Here is a 20,533-nt window from a genome sequence, read left to right as displayed (position 1 = left end):
TCTAGGCTCATGCTTTGGTTCCAGCTTGCGTCTGGGGGCACGTCGTCGATTTCGCGTCCCCATAGCCAAGAAATCGAGATGTCGCACCTCCGTAGGAGTTCCAGCCTCAAAGGAGCACGCTAGCCCGTTTAGTACGGAATCACCTAATAACGTCGACTTCTCAAACCTGGCACGGCAACTCTCCTGCCGGTACCCTCGTCTTTGGTCCCGCTGAAGCATTTTGATCTCCACACGGGTCAGACGCCAAGTGTTGCGCTGAAGGCTTACCCCTTCGAAGCTCATTGCCTAGCGCTGTCATTCTTGGCCTTTGGCCCCCAGACGAACGCTGTGGAGGAAGGCCACCTAGGGGCCGGCCTAAGGCACTCCCCCGTTGCCTTGGGCATTCAGGAACCGGCGATCGATGCTCATCTGGGTGGATGAGTCCCCTTCCGCTGGACTGCCTGCATCACCGTTACTTGGCAAGCCACACAAGAAAGTCGAACCGTCTTGGAACCACAAGCATTGTACGGCTTCCTTCTCCACCTGTCATCGCTTTAGATTGCATCTTGGCTTTTCTCTGAACCCCCAAGAAGTTCTTGATGCGCCCAGAAGACTACGGGACGGTTCGACGCGGGCGGTCTAGCTTTACTACCAAAGGATCCCCAGTCCTCCAGGTGAGCTGCACTCTAGTGGACCTCGCGCTCCATTATCCATGGGGTAGATCGATTTCCGAGCCTGTCCAAGTTTGTGACAACACAGGAAGCTGCGGCCACATGCAGCCTGAAAAAAAGTGGCCTCATAGTTGAGAACGGGATTCTCATTACTCCTCAGGCCGGAACTCGAGCCTGAGAGTTCCAGGGCACCCATGCTATACCACCCGCAACTAGCATCGAGCACACGCTTATCGTCCCTTGGCTCCGCATCAGAAAAGTTTCGACCCAACATCAAACGGCCAGAGCAGCTTGGCACAACCGGTCTAAAAGCAAAAGCTCTGCCATGCTATGCTTACCGACACTTGGCGGCCGCATGAAAGTTTCACACCTAATCCAACTGGGCTAATACAGCTTGGCATAGTGCCACAACGATGGACGACCCACGAAGATGCTAAGGCGATTCATTCGAGGTTCATGTGTGTATAAGAAGCTCATGAGCCCACTTCTACTATTCTTCAGTCCGGTCACTCATCTTCACCAACCACCAAACATTCACTTCAATCCAATCGCTGTGCGACCAATTTCTATCACTTAGTACTACTTTTTGATTATTCATTTATACACTGAATCATCCATCCACCACCAATACTTATTACCCCTCATCTAATCGAAAGATCAACTTCAAACCGACAAGATGCTTGCCCAGAACGTCCTTTTTGCCCTCGTCGCCACTGTCGCTGCCGTCCCCCTTAACATCAACTTGGGTGCCTACTCTCCTGCCCTGGTAGTCGGTGATGGAGAGATCTCGCTGGGATCTACAGCATCAGCTTCAGAACTGATGGCTACTCTTGCTTCCGGAGCCGCAGCTGGTGGCGGTGGTGCTAGGCCCGCCGCTGCAGAGGCCGCTGCAGCAGCACCTCCCGCCAAACGCGCCAACCTTCGCCGCGCGATCGAGGACATTCTCGGAAAGCGCGCTAACGCTCCCATCGCCAAGCGTGAGCCAGTCGAGTCCAAGATGGACGCCGTCGAGGAGGCCATGCAGTGGATCAAGCGCGACCTCGCTGGCTTCAACGCAGCTCTCGGATACGCCAAGGAGGCCCTCAAGGACCAGCCCAAGGTCGAAATGGGCACTGAGAACGCCGGTGTCGGTATCATCGTCAACCCCGGTGTCAACGTCCCCGCTGGATCCGCCGCCGCCGGTGGAGGTGAGAAGAAGGAGAAGCGTGACGAGGTCGTCGAGGAGGAGGATGCGCCCAAGATGACCCTCGTAGCCATCACCGAAGTCTGAGCAGTTTACTCTGTTTAGTCCTTCTTCGGCCCTGGTTATTTCATCCAAAAGACGTCACTGCACATGGAGCAATTGCAATTTTTCCAGACGTCAATGTTGTTAATACTCAATGGTTTCTATATTTGAGTACCATCTTTTCTTTCACATTACATCTGCAGGATCCTGCGCAACGCGGACCGGATGATGAGGAGTTCGCGGTTAACGGTATTGATGGTTGGACGACACGTTGTGTACGGAAATATAGACACTTCAATCAATGATTCTCAATCATTCAGTTTCGCACCTTTGTTCTATTTTCCAGTGAGCCCTTCCCTATTCCCGCAGCCTATTAACAAGCCACAGAACAGGCGGACAGAACAGACTGACAGGTGCCCCTGTTCTGTTCCCGACTGCGATTCAGCTCGACTCGTTTCCCGCGCTTTCCGACTTCGCAAGTCCTTCCACGTTGACAGAACCGCGCCCAAGGCATACAAAACCCCTGTCCCATACACCTCGGAAACGCCCGGTTCCGTCCGCCGTACCTGCGCAAGGTGTCGCAGTCTGTCTCAGCAACACCAAGCTTCTTCTGCGAGCAGAACGCCTCTCCACCGCTCGCGGAGTGTGAAACGGTAGTATGCATTGAGTCAGCGTGTGGTATCACAACGGGCATGGCGTTGCGGGTAATGCCACATCGGGATCTCTCCGGTTGGCGAGTGCAGACGCCGGTTATGCAGCGGTGCGTACCCGGGCTATAGTAATTGGGAACATCGATATTGACCAACATTGCCGTATGCGCGCTTCTCGGCCTCATTTTACTTCTAGCCATGCGACATTGCTGTCCCGATGCGTTATTTTGTTTGCCACTGCGTGGCGATTGCATCGATTTGCGCGGTTTGTTGAGGCGAGAGGTGTCTCTTCTTTGTCCGTCGTCGTGGTTCCGAAACATCGGGCAGGGCGAGCGCGAAACATAATGAGCCGGTGGCCTTGGGAAGATGCGACGTTTTTTAGGCTGACATGTGTGAGCATGTGTGTTGGATGGCTTGTGTGTTTGCAATAACGCCACAACATTAAACCTTCAGCAGGGTTAGAGCTACACTTCTCTTGATGCGCACGTCGCCGCCCTCGATGTATGCGCGCTACCTTTGACGATGCGTTTGGTTCGCGACGATTCGCCTCTGAGTAGTGCGATATCGAGGTCCTTTGTGGAACATCCCGAACGGATGCATTGAGATACGGCGTAGGGGACAACCAGATCTATCTGTCGAGGCGTTGCCTGCGATCATCATCACGGCCAATACAAATATCTCGCAACCATTGTCACTTGTCCTCATACTCGTTTAGTGAGGATTATACCGATGCACGGCGCTGTGCTCGAATGTCGCTACGTTGCAACTACTTAGTGAATACCATACCGCACCACCTCACTGGACAACCTCATCCTGCAGACAAGATCTCCAGCGAGGTAAATATATATAGATATATGGAGTAAAGCCACAAAAGCGGAATTTCAAACCCCAGGAAGCTGTTGAGACGCCGTTTAGTTAAACACCCACATGATCTCCGACGCTACTTCCCCGCTACCCCGTCTCCCGCCTTTCCCTTGCCCTTTCCCCTAGAACGTTCCTCCAGTGGAATTGTTGGCCTGTTTCCCAGAATACCCTCCGTTGCATTCTCGTTTGCAGTTCGAGGTTTCTGGTCTGGATCCGCGCTGCCTTGATCTGCAGCAGCGATACTGGAGTGGGCTTTTGATGCCTGATTGGCTTTTTTGTCCGCAAAGGCGCTTCCCTATTGACTTTCGCGTTGGTTCTCTTAGAAACAAGACATAGTGACGTTGTTGAGATATTTAGTGATAGCCGTGAATTCTAGGATTGTCGGTTGTTGGGGGCAATGTTAACTATGCGATAGAGTTCCCTCCGACTTTAATATTGCTGCGAACACGAACGTCGTTTGCGAATGCAATCTATATGCTGAAATGACTCAACAGCTCCAAATATGAGTCAATGTGGGCATAGAGTTATGAGAGACATGACTGCGATTTACAGCGCGATGATCACTTTCTGGCGCTCAGGTGTCATCCGCCACATCAGCGGGGATAAAGCCCCAGCCGCTCTGATGTCACCAGAATGTATGATTCATCATTCCCAGCGTGATGGCACGAGCAGATCTCACAAGGTTTAGCAAGATTACTTGGAATTGGTATACTTGTTGAAAGCAAACGAGATGTAAAGAATGCGGTACAGAGTTATCCATCTATCTTAGCCGAAAATGTCCATCATTAACATCCAGTCTACAAGACTCATATGTCCCAGCCCCCAACACTCTCCATAGATTAATCATCCGACTAGTTCGTCAATTCGGAAATAGAATATCCGGTCTTTTTTCCACTCTGCATTCGCCGTAGGTGTCGGGTTCGCACCACCTTCCTTCTTGGAACTTCCGGCAGCGTCACCAGCAGGTGTGTTGGTCATGCGCGGGTTGGCTTTGGAGCTTTCACCGAGGCTGGGATTGATCTGGGTCGAGGAGGCCTGTTTTTTGTTTTCCTCCACTGTCGCGTTCTTATCGAAACCATCGTATCCTCTTGTGATTTCTTTGATACTTTCCCTGTGTGGATTATCCCTGGTGCCGAACTGATGACCGCCTAATTCTCCGGAACGTATGTTCTGGGCTGTTTGGCCAAGCCTTATCTCTGCTTGGTTTGGGGGACGAGTGGACTGGCCTTGGTTTGAGCTTGACATTGTAGGTAGATAATCCGTAATATCTGGATCTTTGGATACGTAGGTAAAGATGTGATAAATGTTATTATAATGACTTGTATGTAGTAGTGCTGTCAAAGTTCTTGGATACCCATCTTCCTCGCTGCACCGCGACCTTTTTATAACACCTCTGACTCTTCATATACCTCCCCATCCGTGCAGACTCCACTTCACTTCTTTGTTCGAAATCTTTCCAAGCGCAGGGTCTGACTTCATGGCATCATCGTGTACTTGAGTGCGAATCTTCAGCCGCGCAAACATGATTTCGTCAGCTTGTTGGATGTAGGTCTGATCGCGGTTCTGTGTCCCAATAGTATCGTTACTGTGGATCTCTGTGGGACCTTTCAGCTGCGCACAGATGGAGCTTTGCTTTGTTGCATGTTGGTCTGAGCGCGGCGTCGGGATCGATGTGATATTACGACTGGGTATATGCGTTATGAGGAGGAGGAGGAGAAGTAAACGAGTTATGTGTTATTGGACGTAGTTTGAAGGCGGATCTTGGAGACTTCAGATCGCATGAGGGTTGAAGAGGGTTGGGATGCAGATCTCGTGTTGATGTCAGAAAGTGTTGTTGCCAAGGCTTACGGAAACTCAGGGAAAGGAAAATAAAGCCAGGTATGGAAAGGGGGGAAGCGTGACATGTTATCCAGTACCTCAAAGTGTTGATCTTCCATCTAGGCCAGTAAATCGACCTCATTCGCGGCCAAAAAGCCGGATACACACCATCAAATCCCGTGACCAAGACTCATTGAGACTCCCATCGTGCCGCTCCTCATTCAGCATTGGGTCACATTATCCCTAGCCAAGTCGACAGAAATGCAACATCTCACCTACCCAGCCGAGAAGAATGGTACCTACACTTAGCCTCATGCGCCGCATTGCCAAGTTTCCAGATACCCTTCTCTCCAGCATACCGCGCACGGCAAAGATAGCAAAACTGAGTGCCACATTTCGGGTATCCACCTATACTAGTCAGCATCCGATCTGATTACATCTAAACCCTCTGCCACATCATCAATCGGTCCAAACTTAACAAGTCATGTAATCACACCCATCATACTTGTGGATCATAGCTCCACATTCCGGGCATGCGACAGACATCTTAGCGACCTCTGCTTGAGCCGCCTCATTTTGCTGGTCCTTATCGTTGTGAAATATGTACTCCGCGCAAGACTGGCCTTCGTGGAGAGGGACGGGTGGATCGTGGTTGGTGCACATGCGGTAGCGGCACTGGATGCAGGTGAAGATGGGCCCATGGGTGCTGTCGTGAACTTGACCAGAATTGCAACCTGGATTGAGACACCGCTGAAAGTTAGGGTCGGCGTTGGTTGCGCGGCACGTAAGGATGTTGTCGTAACTATATGTTTTTCAGATTTTTCTCCTGGTATAAATGGGTGTGCGGCTTACCGTTCAAACATATCCGATGGGGCTAGGTTGCGGATATCTTCGTAGGTGATACGGGTGGGGCAACCGGATAGACACTGGATGATTTCTGGGTTCGCGCCGTTGATCATGACTGACAGTCCTTCGATGAATCATGCTTCGCAGTATTCTGGCTCGTGTTCGCAAGACGTGAGGCGTGGTAGGTCGTGCGCGCAGAAGGAATTTCCACAACGACCACACACTTACAGAGCATCCTCTGAGCCGGGTTCCTCGTCGTGAATATTTCCTTGCGATGCGTCTGGCTGCAGTGATTAGTTTCCATTCTGTTCAATAATATGATTCCACTTACGATTCTTCTTCTGCCCAAAACACATCCCGTATGCAGCTTTCTCCCGACGTCGGATAGCTTTGGCTTTGTTCCGGCAAGTGATGCAATTCACATACCAGTTCCCATCCTTCTTCCTGTCCACGGGGTCCTGAAAGTGTTCCTCGCAGCCCTTGTAGGCAGGGGTTTGTGGGTCCGTGATTTCCTCTGTCAGTTGCGTTGAGAGTCGTGCTGACTGGAAAATCGGAAGAGCCAGCCTCTACCAACTAACCAGCTTGTTTATCCCCAAGAGCGAGCTGAACAGCACACCAGTGAGCGACGACCTGCGGGGAGGCTGACAGCCGCGCCGTACTTCGTGAACACGCAGATAAGAAAGGTGAACGGCTCTGAGGCGAGCTTTAGGGCCTGATTGAAGTAGAGTGATTTGTGAATAACGGGTTCCCCAAGCATTCAGCTATACAGAGATGCGTGAACGAGATACGCAGCAACCTAAGTCACAGCATAGATGTACTGAAGTACTCCAGGCGGATCTATCAGTGACTGCATGTGGCTATGGATGAAGCCTTTGGAACGCCCGAAACGAAGCCGTGAGCGATAAGTGGAATGCCAAAAATTTACCCGAGGAAAAGAAATGAAGTAGAGAAGGGGTAGAGAAGACATGTGATCTTGTGAGGGGAGTCATGAATGTGTTCGTTCCATAGATTCTGGAGATGATGGTCCTAGCCGCTTGATTGATGGAACAAGAGAAAAAGGAAAAGAGCATAGATGTGAATTGGTATGATCGAGTTGTCACTATTTAGAAATGAATAGACGGAGTTCTTTCTGTGTCGTCTTTCGTTACTCAGAGGGCGAGGAATTCGTAGGAACCTTCTACATGAAGCTCCTGTAGGGACCTGTGTGATATTAATACCATTTGAAGATAAGGAAAGGTGTTTATCAGACTTGGGATAAACAGTCTGAAGATGTGCTCAGATGGCTATACCAGACACCCAAAGATATAGCAACGCCATGAAAACCAAGATCCATAGATGATCGAGAAAAAAGAACAAAAGCACACCTCCTCACACATGTGCAAGTTGTCTTTTTCGGCCGTAGAAACTCGCCTCAGCCCCATGTAGGCTTTTCAACTCCCAAAGAATTTTTTCAAATAAACCCCAAAGTAACACCCTCAACACCCCCTGACTCAATCTCGTCTTGGCAAGAATGCCAAAAATTCTGGCAGCCTATCTGAATGATGCATACAGACCTTCTCATGCGCCGAATTGCCCACCTTCCAAATACCCCTCTCCCGCTTGTACGGTGCCCGACATATGTAACAGAACTCAAACCTACACCCCTTCCTTCGACCTATCATTGTTAGCATCCCTTCCAAACGGTCGACCACACCACCAGACAAACTTACAAGTCATATGATCACACCCCGCCATTTTATGAATCATAACCCCACACCCGGGACACTCTACCGCATCCCTCTTAACCGCCTCCCTACTCGCCTCTTCCTCCTCGCGCCTCCTCTTTTCATCCTCCTCCTGTCTAGCCTCCCTCTCCTGTCTCTCCCTCTCTACACGCTCCACATACACCGCACACGTCTCATCCTCGTGAAATGGCACCACAGGCTCATGCGCCGTACACATCTTGAAGCCACATTCCGCGCACCGGAAAATAGGGCCTGCGGTACCGGAATCGTGAATCTGGCCAGAGGTACAGCTGGGATTGAGACAGTAGAGAAAGGAAGGGTCTGAGCTGAGGAGGCTGCGCATGGTGAGGTCGTCGTAGCGGGTGAAGAGAGGAAGGGGCGCGTGGGTGTGAATGCCGGTGTGACTTAAGAAGGTAGTGCAGGCAGTGGAGGGACAGGGGATCGGTTGAAGGTTGGGGATTTGGGTGGTGAGCCATTCGATAAAGCAAGTGCTGCAGACGGAGGGGGGATGGGTGCAGGATGGGAGCGCGAGGAACGTGTGGGTTGAGTAGGGGAGTGTGCAAACAGTGCATTCGGCGGTTTCGAGGTTGGTGTCGTCGGAAGTGTCTCCTGCATTGTACTTGCAGAAGCTGCTGGGGTCTAAGGCGGATGATGTTTCTTGCTTGATGAAGAAGGTTTCTTCGTTGTCTTGCTCGTCATCTGTTCTAAAGTCGTAGGAGCATCTGCCACCATGTCTGGTCGCGATATCAATATTCTGCGTTGTCGTCTAGTAAACGCTATCTCGTGATGGGATAAACTTGTCGACTTGAAACTCTCACAGTTGGCACGAAAATGTGGGAAATGATGCACCTACTAATTCAGCTTTCGCTCTCTTGAAAATTATCCGCTTCTGCTCTTTCGCTGCACGCTCATCGAGGCACCTTTTACAGCCTTTCCAGTATCTCCCACTCGATTTAGCCTTGTCGGTTATGGCAAGATACTCGTTACAGTAGCCGCAAATGCGGGGTGCAATGTCAATATCATCTGGGTGGGGAGCATTGCTCAAGGTGTTGTCGTTGGGTGTGAAGCTAGCCATTGTGTTCTCGGACATGCTTTGGTGTGGTCGATGACTGAAAGACTTGATGTCTATTGTGGATAGAAATAAGATGACTAAGTTCGTTGTAGGAATTGTAAGGTCGAAGGAAGAGGTAAAAGACTCGTTATATATGATGCCGTGTTAGCTGCGTCTGACTGCTGTACTGATCAGTGGGTCCAAGGGTAGGTAAAGGCATGCCGCCATCTTGGATTTGATGTGCTTTCTTATACCGAAATTCATAGCTATGTCTAGGATGATAGGCGGTGGGCGCGCGGGTACAGCAAAAAAGAGAATGACGTCCAACAATACAGACCACACACCACTACTTGTCCTGGAACGCATGTGAAATGATACCTGTGATGTGTTTGGAAGAAAGTGAGGTGCCGATACCAGAATTGGCAAAGATTGAGATAGCTACCGAAGACGATCATCGCTGGTAAGCCGTAAGATACTGTATGTAAGTAGATAGTTCGAGCTAGTTTTGAGTGACTCATGCACCGAAAACTCCAAAACGCCGCTTCTTATGCCTCATCCGCCTATCCTGTCCATGGCTTTCCTTGTAATTTCTGCCACTTGGTAACTCGTTTCCTGATGTCCGCAGCCGTTTGTTGCATAGGGTTGAGTTTGCGATCCCGTGCCATCTTGGCATAGTCGTCCCCATACTTGGCAACCAAGCGCTCAACCCACTCTTGCTCACGCTGACTCTGGCCTCGGGGAGCCTTCTTCGCACCGTTCAACGCCGCCTGTTCTAGTTCTCTGATGACTGGGTTCTCTGTTTCGCCACCCCTTTGCTCGGGCACCATGGCGAAACCATTCCATTCTATGTCCTCGTCTTCATTCTCGATCTCGACGAGCGGGTCGTTGAGTGGGTTGTCCTTCTTCTCTAGGGTGCCTGTTACGCGGAGAATGGCACCGGTCTCGGGGTCGCGCTCGACTTCGATCTCCTCAGTGGGGATGTTCTCGGGCTTTTTGGCTTTGGATACGATGTTCAGGGCATCGGCGGTGCTACCAGCGGCTATGTCGGCGCGCGAGGAATTTGCGTCGTTGAGGCCGAGCAGGGCAATCGTCTTCTCGGTACCACCCGTTGCGTGGTTGAGGCGTGCTGTGAGACCGAGACGGCGGTAGTTTTGCGATAGAGTTTCTTTCTGGTTCCTACACACGGCTATTAGATGTGCGCATCCAAGTACAAGGTGGTGGCACGTACCAGTGCTTGGCTATGATGGGGTTCTGCAGAATCTTCTTCTTGGACGGGCCATTCTGGCGCTTCTTGGGGATGGAAGACTTGTTCTTCTTCTTCTGGAGTTCGCGACCCATTGTATATTATTTTTGGGCGTTTGGAGAATATGGCAGGGTGATGGAGTGTTGCAGAGGCGCCAGTCGCAACTTCCAAAACTTTTGGCGAACTTTATGTTACCACGGCGCTAGCCTTATCGATAACGGAACTGGCGATAGTACTTATGTATCGGCAGCTCACAGGTCCCTAAATGCTTCCATTATCAACCCCCGCCATCAATTATTTGGTCGAGTTTAATTGAATCACGTGTCACCATGGTTTCGCGTCGCAACAGAACCTTGGTGTCCTTGGCGATATTTGTTGCAGTGTTGGCGTGGAATGTGGCTGCTGCAGCTGTCAAGGGCGAGACGGGAGTGTCAGTGGAGGACTTGACTACCCATCAAATAGAGGAGCAATTACAGGTATGCTATTCACTTGATGCATGTCTTAATATGCCTTGTTCACTTTATCCTACTTCGGACTGTATCGACAGGACGACATGTCGCGTGCTTGTTGCAGTGTTGACACGTATTAGGAATGTCCTCTGGTGCAAGCTCTCAATCAGCACAAGGTAGCCTCGAGTCCGACAACATCGTCTGTCGCCTCCCAAATCTTCGCTTTCCTCTTCCCCGGCAGTCCTGCAGTCAATTCCTTGTTGGCGACGCTCTACATATCCGGCCCACCAAACTTCCTCCTCGCACTATGCCCGCCCAACATCGACCCGTCCTCGCTGTCTGTCATGGTAGCATTCGCTGTCGGGGGTCTGCTAGGTGACACGCTTTTCCATCTGCTACCAGAGATCTTCTTGGGCGAGGACGAACACGATTCGGTCAAATTTGTTATGGTGGAGCCCAACAAGAATCTATTGCTAGGCGTGGCCATCATGGTGGGCTTTGTCACGTTTGTGGCCATGGACAAGGGGTTGCGCATTGCGACTGGAGGCCAAGGCGGCCACGATCACTCCCATGGACATTCGCACGAGAAGGTCGAAGCAACTGCGAAGGCGACAGGCATCGGCACAAAGGACTCGAAAGATACGCTTCGCGCCAGGAAGTCTGGTGCAAACGCTACATCGGCCACCGCAGACGCACCAACCGAGAAGGAGATCAACGCCAGCGTTAAACTTGGTGGCTACCTCAACCTTATCGCCGACTTCACTCACAACATCACCGACGGGCTCGCGCTCAGTTCTTCCTTTTACGCCTCACCCACAATCGGAGCTACAACTACTGTGGCTGTGTTCTTTCACGAAATCCCTCACGAGGTGGGCGATTTTGCTCTCCTAATACAGTCGGGCTTTAGTAAGCGCGCAGCTATGGGCGCGCAATTTGTCACAGCTGTCGGCGCTTTTCTAGGCACATGCATTGGCATCGCTATCCAAGAATTCGGCGGAAACTCCGCGTCAGCCGGCGCCCACGGCCCTGGAATTATGGGTACCAGTCTGCAATGGGGTGACATGTTGCTCCCATTCACCGCTGGCACGTTTCTGTATGTCGGAACAGTTGCTGTCATACCAGAACTACTTGAGACCGGCCCGAACAAGGGTCAAGAACTGAGAAAGACCCTGATGCAGTTCAGCGCCATGTTCACTGGTGCCGGCATCATGTTGTAGTAAGTTTATGTAATTGTATTGATTGAACACAAGCTAACATGCGCAGTATCTCATGGCACTGAACATTTTTATCGTGTACGTGATATTCGGTAATTTGCCTGTCATTCTGGCCTTTCTCATCTGACTCCGACTGGACATCTGTGCGTTTTTCATCTTCATCTGGCATAGCGTGAGGCTCAGTCTAGTAGACGCGCCCTTTGTGCATCATGTACGGTATACAAGCAGCGAATAGCATTCATCGGCGTTGAACAAAAAATACGTACTCATCGCATCCTTGCAGCGATCGTCCACGATCTGTGAAGATGGAAACTAAAGCGGACCACGCTTATCGCCTGAACCGTGCTAGCCTCTGGCGCGTTACCCTTGGAGGGTCAATGTGAGACGAACGCGGTGTCGCAGAACAGTGAAAGGATAAAGCGCGACTACCGAGATACCTCAACTTCCATTCGTTTTTGGTCTTGTTAACGGCACACTCTTCTACGTCAGCAAATTGGCATGGTCACCGTGTCAAAAAGGGTGCGGCCACATGGAAAGCCCAATGGCTACAGTACCCAGCACCAACTACCTCGTATTCTCGGAAGCTTACGGACGGACATAATATCAGGCCAAGCGCCCGAGAGCACGAGCGAAACTTCCCCAGATCTCCTGCCTGTGCCACACAAGACATCTCGACCGGGCCACGCTCATTACCGCAGCTGCGGTCGGGTCCCTGTCTACTAACGGTCGTAGAACCTTAACAGGTAGAAACTGCCAGTTACCCGTCCCCGTTTCACAAACCAATCGTGCACCAGCTACCCCACCGATTGGGTACGTAGCGCATGTGGAAACCGTTTTCTTCCTGCATACGAAAGTCATTACAGCCCATGCCTACACTAGCCTTGCGCGATTGGCCCACTCCTTGGATATCATCAGCCCTTGGACGAATTCAGCTAATCATACGAGGCCCAAGACGCTGCGGGTAGCAGATTGGTGAAGAAACCGCACTTGTCAGCGAAGCACACTAGCGCTGCCGCCGTACCGTGTTGACGATCACATTTATGTGGCTGTCGATCTTGTCATACATACATACCGCCAGCGAAGCTGTCATTTCTGATTTTAGATTCTCTGCAAACCCAACCCCTTTGCGTCCAACATTCTCTTCTCACCATCTTGAAATATTTTGTCGTCATTTTATCAACATTCATTTAGCGAACCACTATCACAACCAAGGTCACACTACAATCATCAGTTTCTCTCGCACTTGTCTCCCTTGGCTCAATCCCAAATGCAACAAGACCTCCAAATGCAACAATCACCAATCATGAAAGAAGCAAGCCCCTCTAGAATCGATACCAAACCCACCCCCCGCGCCACTACAACCGCCCGCCTCCACCGCAGATACACCTCCCGCAGTCGGCCCATAACAACGCTCATCCTCCTCCTCATCTGCGTCCCCTTGGTCCTCTACCATGTTCTACCCTGCCTAACCCAGGCCATCAACAACTTCATCACCTCACATCTCGGCAACTCGTCAACCGAAAAAAGTTCATTTTGCACACAGAACGTCGGGAGTCAGGAATGTTGTGCCATTTACCTCACCGCACAGCCTTGTCTGGACGAGTGCGCAAAGTTATACATTGACCGCGAGACCATGGGGCTCACTGCTCAGTACGATGAGTGTGCGGATCAGTGTTTGGTCAGGTACAATTGGGCCTGCAAGAAGGACAAGAAGGACCAGAAAGAATAGGAGCTGGGCTGCAAATGATCAAGTTTTTTTTACTTTTATCTTCGACGACTACCTTTTCTCTTGGATGGGGGCAGGGCATGAGGCTTTCCCCGCCTCCCTCCCACCTGCGAGCCGCACATAGGGAACGATGGCTGTGCAATGTGGAGGTCGCCAAGATTGCGGCGCTGGAAGCGAGCGGGTAGGACGGCATTTGTGGCTTTAAACGACAAGCTGGGGACGGATATAACGGAAGAACAAGAAGAAGGAATCGGGACCTTACACGAAAGCGCGTATGAGGAAGCTGTTGCTGTGGTGATGCTACCGCTGGTGACGATCAAACAGCTTGTCCTTGACCATACTGGATGTATGCCGCTATAGCATAAGGAAATATTACAGCAATTTCACAGGGCCAATCGATTATTATACAGCTATTCTTTAGAAAAGAAAAGAAATATAGACCAAGCCACGGGCTGGGCTGGGCTGTGGAATGAAGAACGGAGAGATTACGTTTTCCCTTGAGTGAGATGCTTGCGCGAAGAACATGACTCGTGAAATGGGCTGCGTGTGAGACAACGGTAGTCAGCAACCCTCACGTGACCAACGCTCACCACGATACTGCGCGTCTTCGAGTACTCGATGAACGCATGGAAAAACCTTCCATTGAAAATATTATATACCGTCAATGTAACCGCTTTGCATATTATTGTCGCCGTTGGGAAATGGGAGAAGATACTCGATTGCCCAAGCCTGCCCTGTGCGGGAGTCCGACACGAATGGTATTTTATTCCCTTATTATCTCTGTTTCCTTCTGCTCTTGATTTACTCGAAATTCTATAATCGTATTGTATTGTGATACTGCCTACCCACCTCTCCTCCTCTATAGCATTACCGTCCACCCCTTCCTCGCCCTATCGCTCACACTCACATCCGCTACACCTAAAAACGTCCAACACAAACAGGTCATATATCACTCTCTACAAATACTAAGCGCTATAGTAAAGCTAGGAAGGGAGGAGGATCAGTTTCTCGGTTTCTCGAATAAAGATTCATCTAGAAGACTAAGTGAACAAGTAGCGGCGTGCATTGGTGGAAATAGCCACAAGAGACAAGTAGAGTGGAGAAAAGGAAAGTTAAATATAGGTAGAATGTGTGAAAGTTAGTGCAGCCCCCATACTGTACTTGCGGATGGGGTAAAAGTACTAGCCGAGATACCTAGGAAGACGACTGTCAGAACGTAGGTCTACGCCCACTACGCTATGCAACCAAAAAGGTACGTACGATCAGTGAACTCCTGATCATCGTGGTAGAATAGTATATATTGTTGGTAGGCCTTGTACGATCGTACGGGTGAATAACAACAACGAGGTTCTTCTGGTGACTGGTATTGGTATTGATCTTCTACGAACATAGCTGCTACGAAGGTACACCTAAGCTCTGCGCAAGGTGGGCCGAAGTCGGGCCGAAGTGTCAAGCAGCCGACGTCTCTACCGATACTCACGATTCGACATTGGAAGTCTTTTCTTTCTGGATAGCTAGTAACTCTGCTTGTATCGGTAGTGACAGTGTGTGTAGCATCAAACATCAAAGCTTGTCGGCCTCTGCACCCATCCATCTACTCGGACTGTCAGCTTGTTGCCGTCAATAAAGCGTTCAAGAGCGCGGTTTGGCGATGCCTTCGTGAAGGCGTCAGCAGGATTATCGTCACCATTGATCCAGCGGATCTCAGTGATCTCGCGACGCTCATATGATTGACGCAGCGCCATGATGTCGATCATAAGACGCTTCTCCTTCGTTGTTCCAAGCTTAACGAGGCACTCGTACAAGGAGTACGAGTCTGTACAGACAACCAAGGGAACCTCAGGTATTCTAAGTCGTTCTGTGACTATTCTTAAGGTAGTGGCAATAGCGATGCCTATATCAAAGCCGTTGACCATGCCATAAATCTCAGAGGCTAGTACGCTCCTTGTGACGCGCTTACATTTTGTAGAGCTGTAGTGGATTATGTTGCCTTGGATTGTGAAGGTGTTAGCGTCAATAGACTCGTTGACGAGCATGAGGACAAAGCCGAGCTGTGAGCTGAGGTCCTTGTTGTTGGCAAAGGAGCCGTCTACGAAGACCATCAACTTAGCCTCCGTGAGATTGACAGTGATGTAACGGAGGCCACGATCGAGGTTCTCTATCTGCCACTTCAGGCGCTTGTTGAGTGCCTTGATGTCCTCATCTGATGGTTGCTGCGCCTGAGCGGCGACGGACAGATCGAATGACGCCTCTGGTTGGCATGTTGATGCGATGTACGCTCCGCGGGCGCGCTGCTCTGTGTACTGTTGCGCGCGGTCGGGTGCCCTAACGTCCACAAGTTTGATCTTTCCTCCTTGTCCTTTCTGCCTAAGGTTCAGAATTGGTTTGCTAGCGTCGATCGTGAGTGTACATCCATTAAAATCCAATTGAATTTCTGGTGTAAGGACAGACTTTGGTTTCGATCTAAACTCTGCCTTCTGGATCTTTTTCTCTTCAAGTAACGAGAACGCGGGTGTCCCAAGCATGAGAGTGTCATCTGTTTGCATGCCAACGATGCCGAAGATGCTGGTGTCGCTGTTTGTGATTAACAGGCATGGGTCGTACGTAGATGTTGCCATGTCCAGTTCCTTGCAATGGTGCCCATGATAGGTTGTCCACCAGTGGACTCCTGCCTCTGCGATTCCATACAGTGGCTTGATCACATGGAGTAGCGTGCCCCTCGGATATCGTGGTACCAGCTCAGTAGGAAGATGTGCGAGTATCGTCCTCTTCAGGGTTGTCTGCGCCTGGGGATACGCCTGCGTGATATCACGGAGCTCTATGTTCATTCCGCGTTGTACCATCTCGGGCGCCAGCGACATGATCAGGCGCTGGCTGCATCGCTGGATGGTTGGAGATTGCGTCAAGATAGCCTCTTTGCCGTGGTCCTGGTAGCCTTGGATAACCAGGCGGGATTTCTCATAGGGCTTGGTTGTCTTTCCCTTGACCTCACGTACCAGGCGTGACTTGAAGATCCGGATCTTGCTGTGTAGCCTCTCGTCGTATTGCTCAAACTTGAAGACTCCACGACCTACGAGGTCGCTGATCTCTTGGTCATCAGATGCTTCAAAGGGTGCGCCTGGTGTTGTGATAACTCCATCGTTACGTAGCTTGATAGCTAGCTCAAGATCGTCCTGCTCCTTCTTGGTGATGTACGCGTGCCCCTTCCGCTTGTTCTTTGATCCTGGAGGGCGGCCTCTCTTGCGTGGTTGCACTGCCGGTGGTACTGCTACCGGCTCATGCGGCTCATTCAGCGCGTGTGGCGCATCGGGGTCGCTCCAAAGATGGTCCGGTCTGTAGTATGGCTTGACGACAGTAGATCTGAATGTTGTTGGACCATTGACCATATCGACAGTAACGTTGTGGCCGTCTATACTGGCGATCTTGTACGGGCCATTCCAGCCATCACTCTCTCTCCATACTAAGACTTCACTCTGGAGTGGGAGCGCGAGCATGTCTGCAGTGGCTGGTCCATTGCGGGTGTTCAAGGCGTCTGCAACTTGGCGCTCTGCAGTAAGCTTGCGCAGGGCTTTCGTCGCCTTTTGAATAGCCTCGCTGCGCCTAACCATTGAAGGTGCCGGCGGCGACTCTGTAGTCATTCGTGGGTATGCTCCAAAGACTAGTAGAGTCGGGACTAGACCATCGGGTCCAGCGGTGTCATTGACAGCTTTCACGGCCATTTGAAGGATCGCTTCATCAGACATATCGTCTTGGAGCTCGTCATGGAGTATATCCCATGCTCGGCGAAGTGGTGCGTGGTATCTCTCAGTCTTGCCCACCGACCAGTGAGCCTCTGTAGGCACCTGCTTGCATGTAACTCCCATGATCTTTGCCTCAGCACGGAACTCTGCGCTTGCAAAGTTGGTGCCTGCATCATGTGTGATGATGTCTGGTGGTCCTTGATACGTGTCGATCCATAGCATCCGCAGTGCCTGCCATGTCTCCTTAGCTGAGATAGCGCTGAGGAATTTTGCGCCTTGGAAAGCAGTTGAAGAATCAACCACATGTAATACTGGCTTGCCGCTGAGATACATCACATCCACCAGGATCTCATAGTTGAAGTGGTGATCATCCTTCAGAGTGAATTTGAATCGGCGCGGCGCGGAGCTGTGGAGCTGGCAGTGGTGGCAGAATTCAGTGACCTCCTCTAGGGTTCTCTCTTCAAAGTCGTTATGGCCAGCGTCCTTTAAGAGTTTAACTAGTCGCGTGACAGCTGGGTGTCCAAACCGGCGATGGAGCCGTCTCAGCTCTGTCTCAGTGAGAAACACCGTTGCTCTCTCTCTCTTGTTGAGATGGAACCATGGGTGTCCCCATTTGCGTAGAACAGGGATGCGTATCTTGTCCTGAACAAGCTCATCTGTAGTGTTATTGAAGTAGACTTTTAAGCGGTCCATATCTGCAAGGCACAGCAAGAACGGTGTAGGCGCCTCGAGCACTTCGAAGTTGATCTTCCAATCTCTGTAGAGACCTGCACTGTTCCAATAGACGCTGTAGCCTCGCCTTTTCCGAATTTGATAGATGCTTTCCCAGCTGTAGATGTGTCTATCTTAACTGTTGGATCTTCTCGTGTGAGTGCAAGATACTGCTCTTTGCCAACTGTAGATACGTTGGCAGCGCCTGTATCCGGGAGGATACCTTGGTACAGAGATCGTGTATAGCGGTCCTCGAGCAGAAACTGCGACGCTGGTGCTGACGGCGCGCCTCGACCGTATATGTCGTCGCCAGAAATGTGATGCAAGAACGCCTGGTCTGCAAGGCATTGCTCCTTGAAGAACTGCTGCTCAAAGTATTGTTGTTCGCCAGTGCCGTCGTCATTGTCGTCATCCTCGCAGTCTTCCTCCTCTTTCCAGCCTCTCTGGTTATACTGGCTGGTGTGCTCAATTCCTTCGTACTCTGCAAGGTGTACTGAGAAGTCCTTGGGTGGTGGCGCACCTGTAAAATACAGCATAGAGAAGAACTGCGCACGGGCAGTCTTGCGCTCTTCGTCTGTGTGGTTTGTGGACCAGCATCCTTCCTTCTGGCAGACAAAGCACTTCTTCTTCCAGCGTGGCTTGAATCCACGGCTACTGTCAAAGCTTTGTTCGCCTTTTTTGAAATGCGCCTCTAGTTCCGCCTCGGGACCCACCTCGGTTTCTTCCATTGCTGTTGTACCGGCGGTCTAAGTAGTACTGGTTACCTTGGTCTACCTCTGTGAAGTTGACAGAGGTAGTCATAGCGAGTGAGTTTTCAATCGAAGATCGTAGATCTCCAAATAGGACCTCGCATTCTAGAGACGGCCTGTAGAGCGCCATTGCGAACTCTTTAACGCCTCGACATGCTGTGATTACTGTGGTCCGGAGCGCATATTCTCCCATATACTGCTGCCCAAGCGCCCTCTGGCATAACTGGAGTTTGTCTAGCATAATGTCAAGGACCTCATGGAGTGTCTTGTCAGGATTCTCCCTATGGACTTTAGCAAAGGATGTCGTCGTCCAGTCTGCATAGTAGTGACTGTGGTTGACGTCCGTGTCGAAGTGGTTCTTAAGCTTCGTGTATACAGTCAAGAATGTATCTGTCCGCTGATCAACGAAGTGGAGGTAGTAGTCTTGCGCACGGCCTTCCAGGATCCGTGGAAAGACTGCATGGAATTGGTCTGGCTGGATGTCTACGTGATAGCAGATGCTGTAGAAGATCTTCAATTTGTCGTCTAGGAGGTCGTACGGCTTCCCTGTGTATTTCTTCTCACGATCCCACATCTTTGTAAAGACATTGATTGTCTTCGGATCTAGTTTCCCATTATTAAACTCGATTGGGGGAACTGCCTTGTATGGGTCTGTATCCCCTGAAGGTATAATTGGAGGGACGCTCGGTCCCTTTGGGCGTTGTGGGTATGCTGGCGTGTATTCGCGGAATCTGTCAAAGTTGTTGTACGTTAAGCGAGGTTGATGACTTTGCTGTCGCTGGTCCGCCTGGTGTCGCCCGTCTGCCTGTGGTGTCTGTTCAATTGTCTCTACAAGCGGATCTGCTAGTTGTTGGCTGACCTGGGTACGGGTGCGGGTCTCGTCTTGGACATCGGTTTGTTGATCCTCTGCGTCTTGGTCTCTTGCCCTTGCAGAGGTTTGGCTCTGCGCTCGACTCGCTGTCCCTACGTTTGTAGGTTGTACCGATCCCGTAGTGTGTCGTCCTAGTAGCCTCCGCTGTTGCAGCATATACGCCGCTGACCGCTCGTCGAAGGCAGTAGATTGGAACTGATCGTCCGGCCACTTCGGACAATCCTCCTTGTGCAGTAGCTTGGCCACAGCTTCGCTTGGCGGCATGTTAACACGGCCAGTGTACACGCCCTTAAAGCGGAGGATCCGCTTTAGTTCCTTAGTATACGTTGCATGCGCGCGCATAAACATAGCTTCAGTCCAGCCTTCAAAGTCCTGACAGAACTCACCAAAGAGCTCTGCGTCTGCTGTTGGCCGGTCTGTGTAGTCTGCGATCGCACGCGCAATGTACGTTGTTGCTGCAGTTCCGTCTACCTCGTCGTCTGGGGCTTCGATCTCATCGTCCCAGATCTTTGGATCAATGTGACGCCACTCTCTTGCCTTTAGGTTTGTGGTCCCTAGCAACTCCTCTCGTGTGAGTGTACAGCCTCCATTACTGCTTGCTGTTTCGCTCGCCATTTGTTGTTGACGCGTGCCGTGCTGGCTGCGTTCGCCAGGGATACGTCGGTTGTCGTAGATTGTTGACGTGTGCCTTGCTGGCTGCGTTCGCCAGGGACTCGTCGGTAGTCGTGGGTTGTACACGGGTCAATGGCGCGACCAAGTGGGGGTCGGTGCGTGTATGGACTGCGTCTGGGAACGCTCTGATACGGCTGGAACGGTCGGTCTCAAGCCGGATGAGACGCCTGATACAGCTAACAGTGAACTTAGCACAGATAACTCCGCCGCTGATATAGGCGATCTAGGGAACGCGCGGGGTTATAGGATCTGTCTCTTCTAACCTAACTGTCTGTGACTGCCATGCAATCACTGATCAGTGTTGGTAGGCCTTGTACGATCGTACGGGTG

At 51.0% G+C, this 20,533-nt stretch overlaps 8 protein-coding genes across 8 annotated transcripts; 3 read left to right on the top strand and 5 right to left on the bottom strand.

The window, feature by feature from the left end:
• Positions 1-1,326: 1,326 nt before the first annotated feature.
• PtrM4_084530 (DUF3984 domain containing protein) lies at positions 1,327-1,920 on the top strand (the record flags this gene model as incomplete). Its single annotated transcript, XM_001940261.1, has 1 exon — positions 1,327-1,920. The coding sequence occupies one exon, from the start codon at positions 1,327-1,329 to the stop codon at positions 1,918-1,920; it is 594 nt and encodes a 197-aa protein (XP_001940296.1).
• A 2,312-nt stretch (positions 1,921-4,232) lies between these two features.
• Positions 4,233-4,634, bottom strand: PtrM4_084520 (uncharacterized protein; the record flags this gene model as incomplete). The annotated part of the gene is made up of 1 exon (XM_066106638.1): positions 4,233-4,634. One exon carries the CDS (start codon positions 4,632-4,634, stop codon positions 4,233-4,235), a length of 402 nt encoding a protein of 133 aa, XP_065963576.1.
• Positions 4,635-5,681: 1,047 nt separating this feature from the next.
• On the bottom strand, positions 5,682-6,166 carry PtrM4_084510 (ring finger protein; the record flags this gene model as incomplete). Its single annotated transcript, XM_001940262.2, has 2 exons — positions 5,682-6,009; positions 6,060-6,166. 2 exons carry the CDS (start codon positions 6,164-6,166, stop codon positions 5,682-5,684), a joined length of 435 nt encoding a protein of 144 aa, XP_001940297.2.
• A 111-nt stretch (positions 6,167-6,277) lies between these two features.
• PtrM4_084500 (uncharacterized protein) lies at positions 6,278-8,852 on the bottom strand (the record flags this gene model as incomplete). The annotated part of the gene is made up of 4 exons (XM_066106637.1): positions 6,278-6,333; positions 6,385-6,565; positions 8,343-8,531; positions 8,631-8,852. The coding sequence occupies 4 exons, from the start codon at positions 8,850-8,852 to the stop codon at positions 6,278-6,280; spliced, it is 648 nt and encodes a 215-aa protein (XP_065963575.1).
• A 536-nt stretch (positions 8,853-9,388) lies between these two features.
• PtrM4_084490 (60S ribosomal subunit biogenesis protein Nop16) lies at positions 9,389-10,166 on the bottom strand (the record flags this gene model as incomplete). The annotated part of the gene is made up of 2 exons (XM_066106636.1): positions 9,389-10,004; positions 10,057-10,166. 2 exons carry the CDS (start codon positions 10,164-10,166, stop codon positions 9,389-9,391), a joined length of 726 nt encoding a protein of 241 aa, XP_065963574.1.
• A 234-nt stretch (positions 10,167-10,400) lies between these two features.
• PtrM4_084480 (divalent heavy-metal cations transporter) lies at positions 10,401-11,799 on the top strand (the record flags this gene model as incomplete). Its single annotated transcript, XM_066106635.1, has 3 exons — positions 10,401-10,547; positions 10,661-11,736; positions 11,784-11,799. The coding sequence occupies 3 exons, from the start codon at positions 10,401-10,403 to the stop codon at positions 11,797-11,799; spliced, it is 1,239 nt and encodes a 412-aa protein (XP_065963573.1).
• A 1,238-nt stretch (positions 11,800-13,037) lies between these two features.
• On the top strand, positions 13,038-13,463 carry PtrM4_084470 (uncharacterized protein; the record flags this gene model as incomplete). The annotated part of the gene is made up of 1 exon (XM_001940266.1): positions 13,038-13,463. The coding sequence occupies one exon, from the start codon at positions 13,038-13,040 to the stop codon at positions 13,461-13,463; it is 426 nt and encodes a 141-aa protein (XP_001940301.1).
• Positions 13,464-15,016: 1,553 nt separating this feature from the next.
• On the bottom strand, positions 15,017-20,146 carry PtrM4_084460 (uncharacterized protein; the record flags this gene model as incomplete). Its single annotated transcript, XM_066106634.1, has 3 exons — positions 15,017-18,029; positions 18,083-18,657; positions 18,701-20,146. The coding sequence occupies 3 exons, from the start codon at positions 20,144-20,146 to the stop codon at positions 15,017-15,019; spliced, it is 5,034 nt and encodes a 1,677-aa protein (XP_065963572.1).
• Positions 20,147-20,533: the final 387 nt, after the last annotated feature.

Source organism: Pyrenophora tritici-repentis, chromosome 3 (genome assembly GCF_003171515.1).
Source record: "Pyrenophora tritici-repentis strain M4 chromosome 3, whole genome shotgun sequence".
Taxonomy (NCBI): Eukaryota; Fungi; Ascomycota; class Dothideomycetes; order Pleosporales; family Pleosporaceae; genus Pyrenophora; species Pyrenophora tritici-repentis.
Note: the sequence above shows the minus strand (reverse complement) of the source record. Positions and strands in the feature narration are given on the sequence as shown.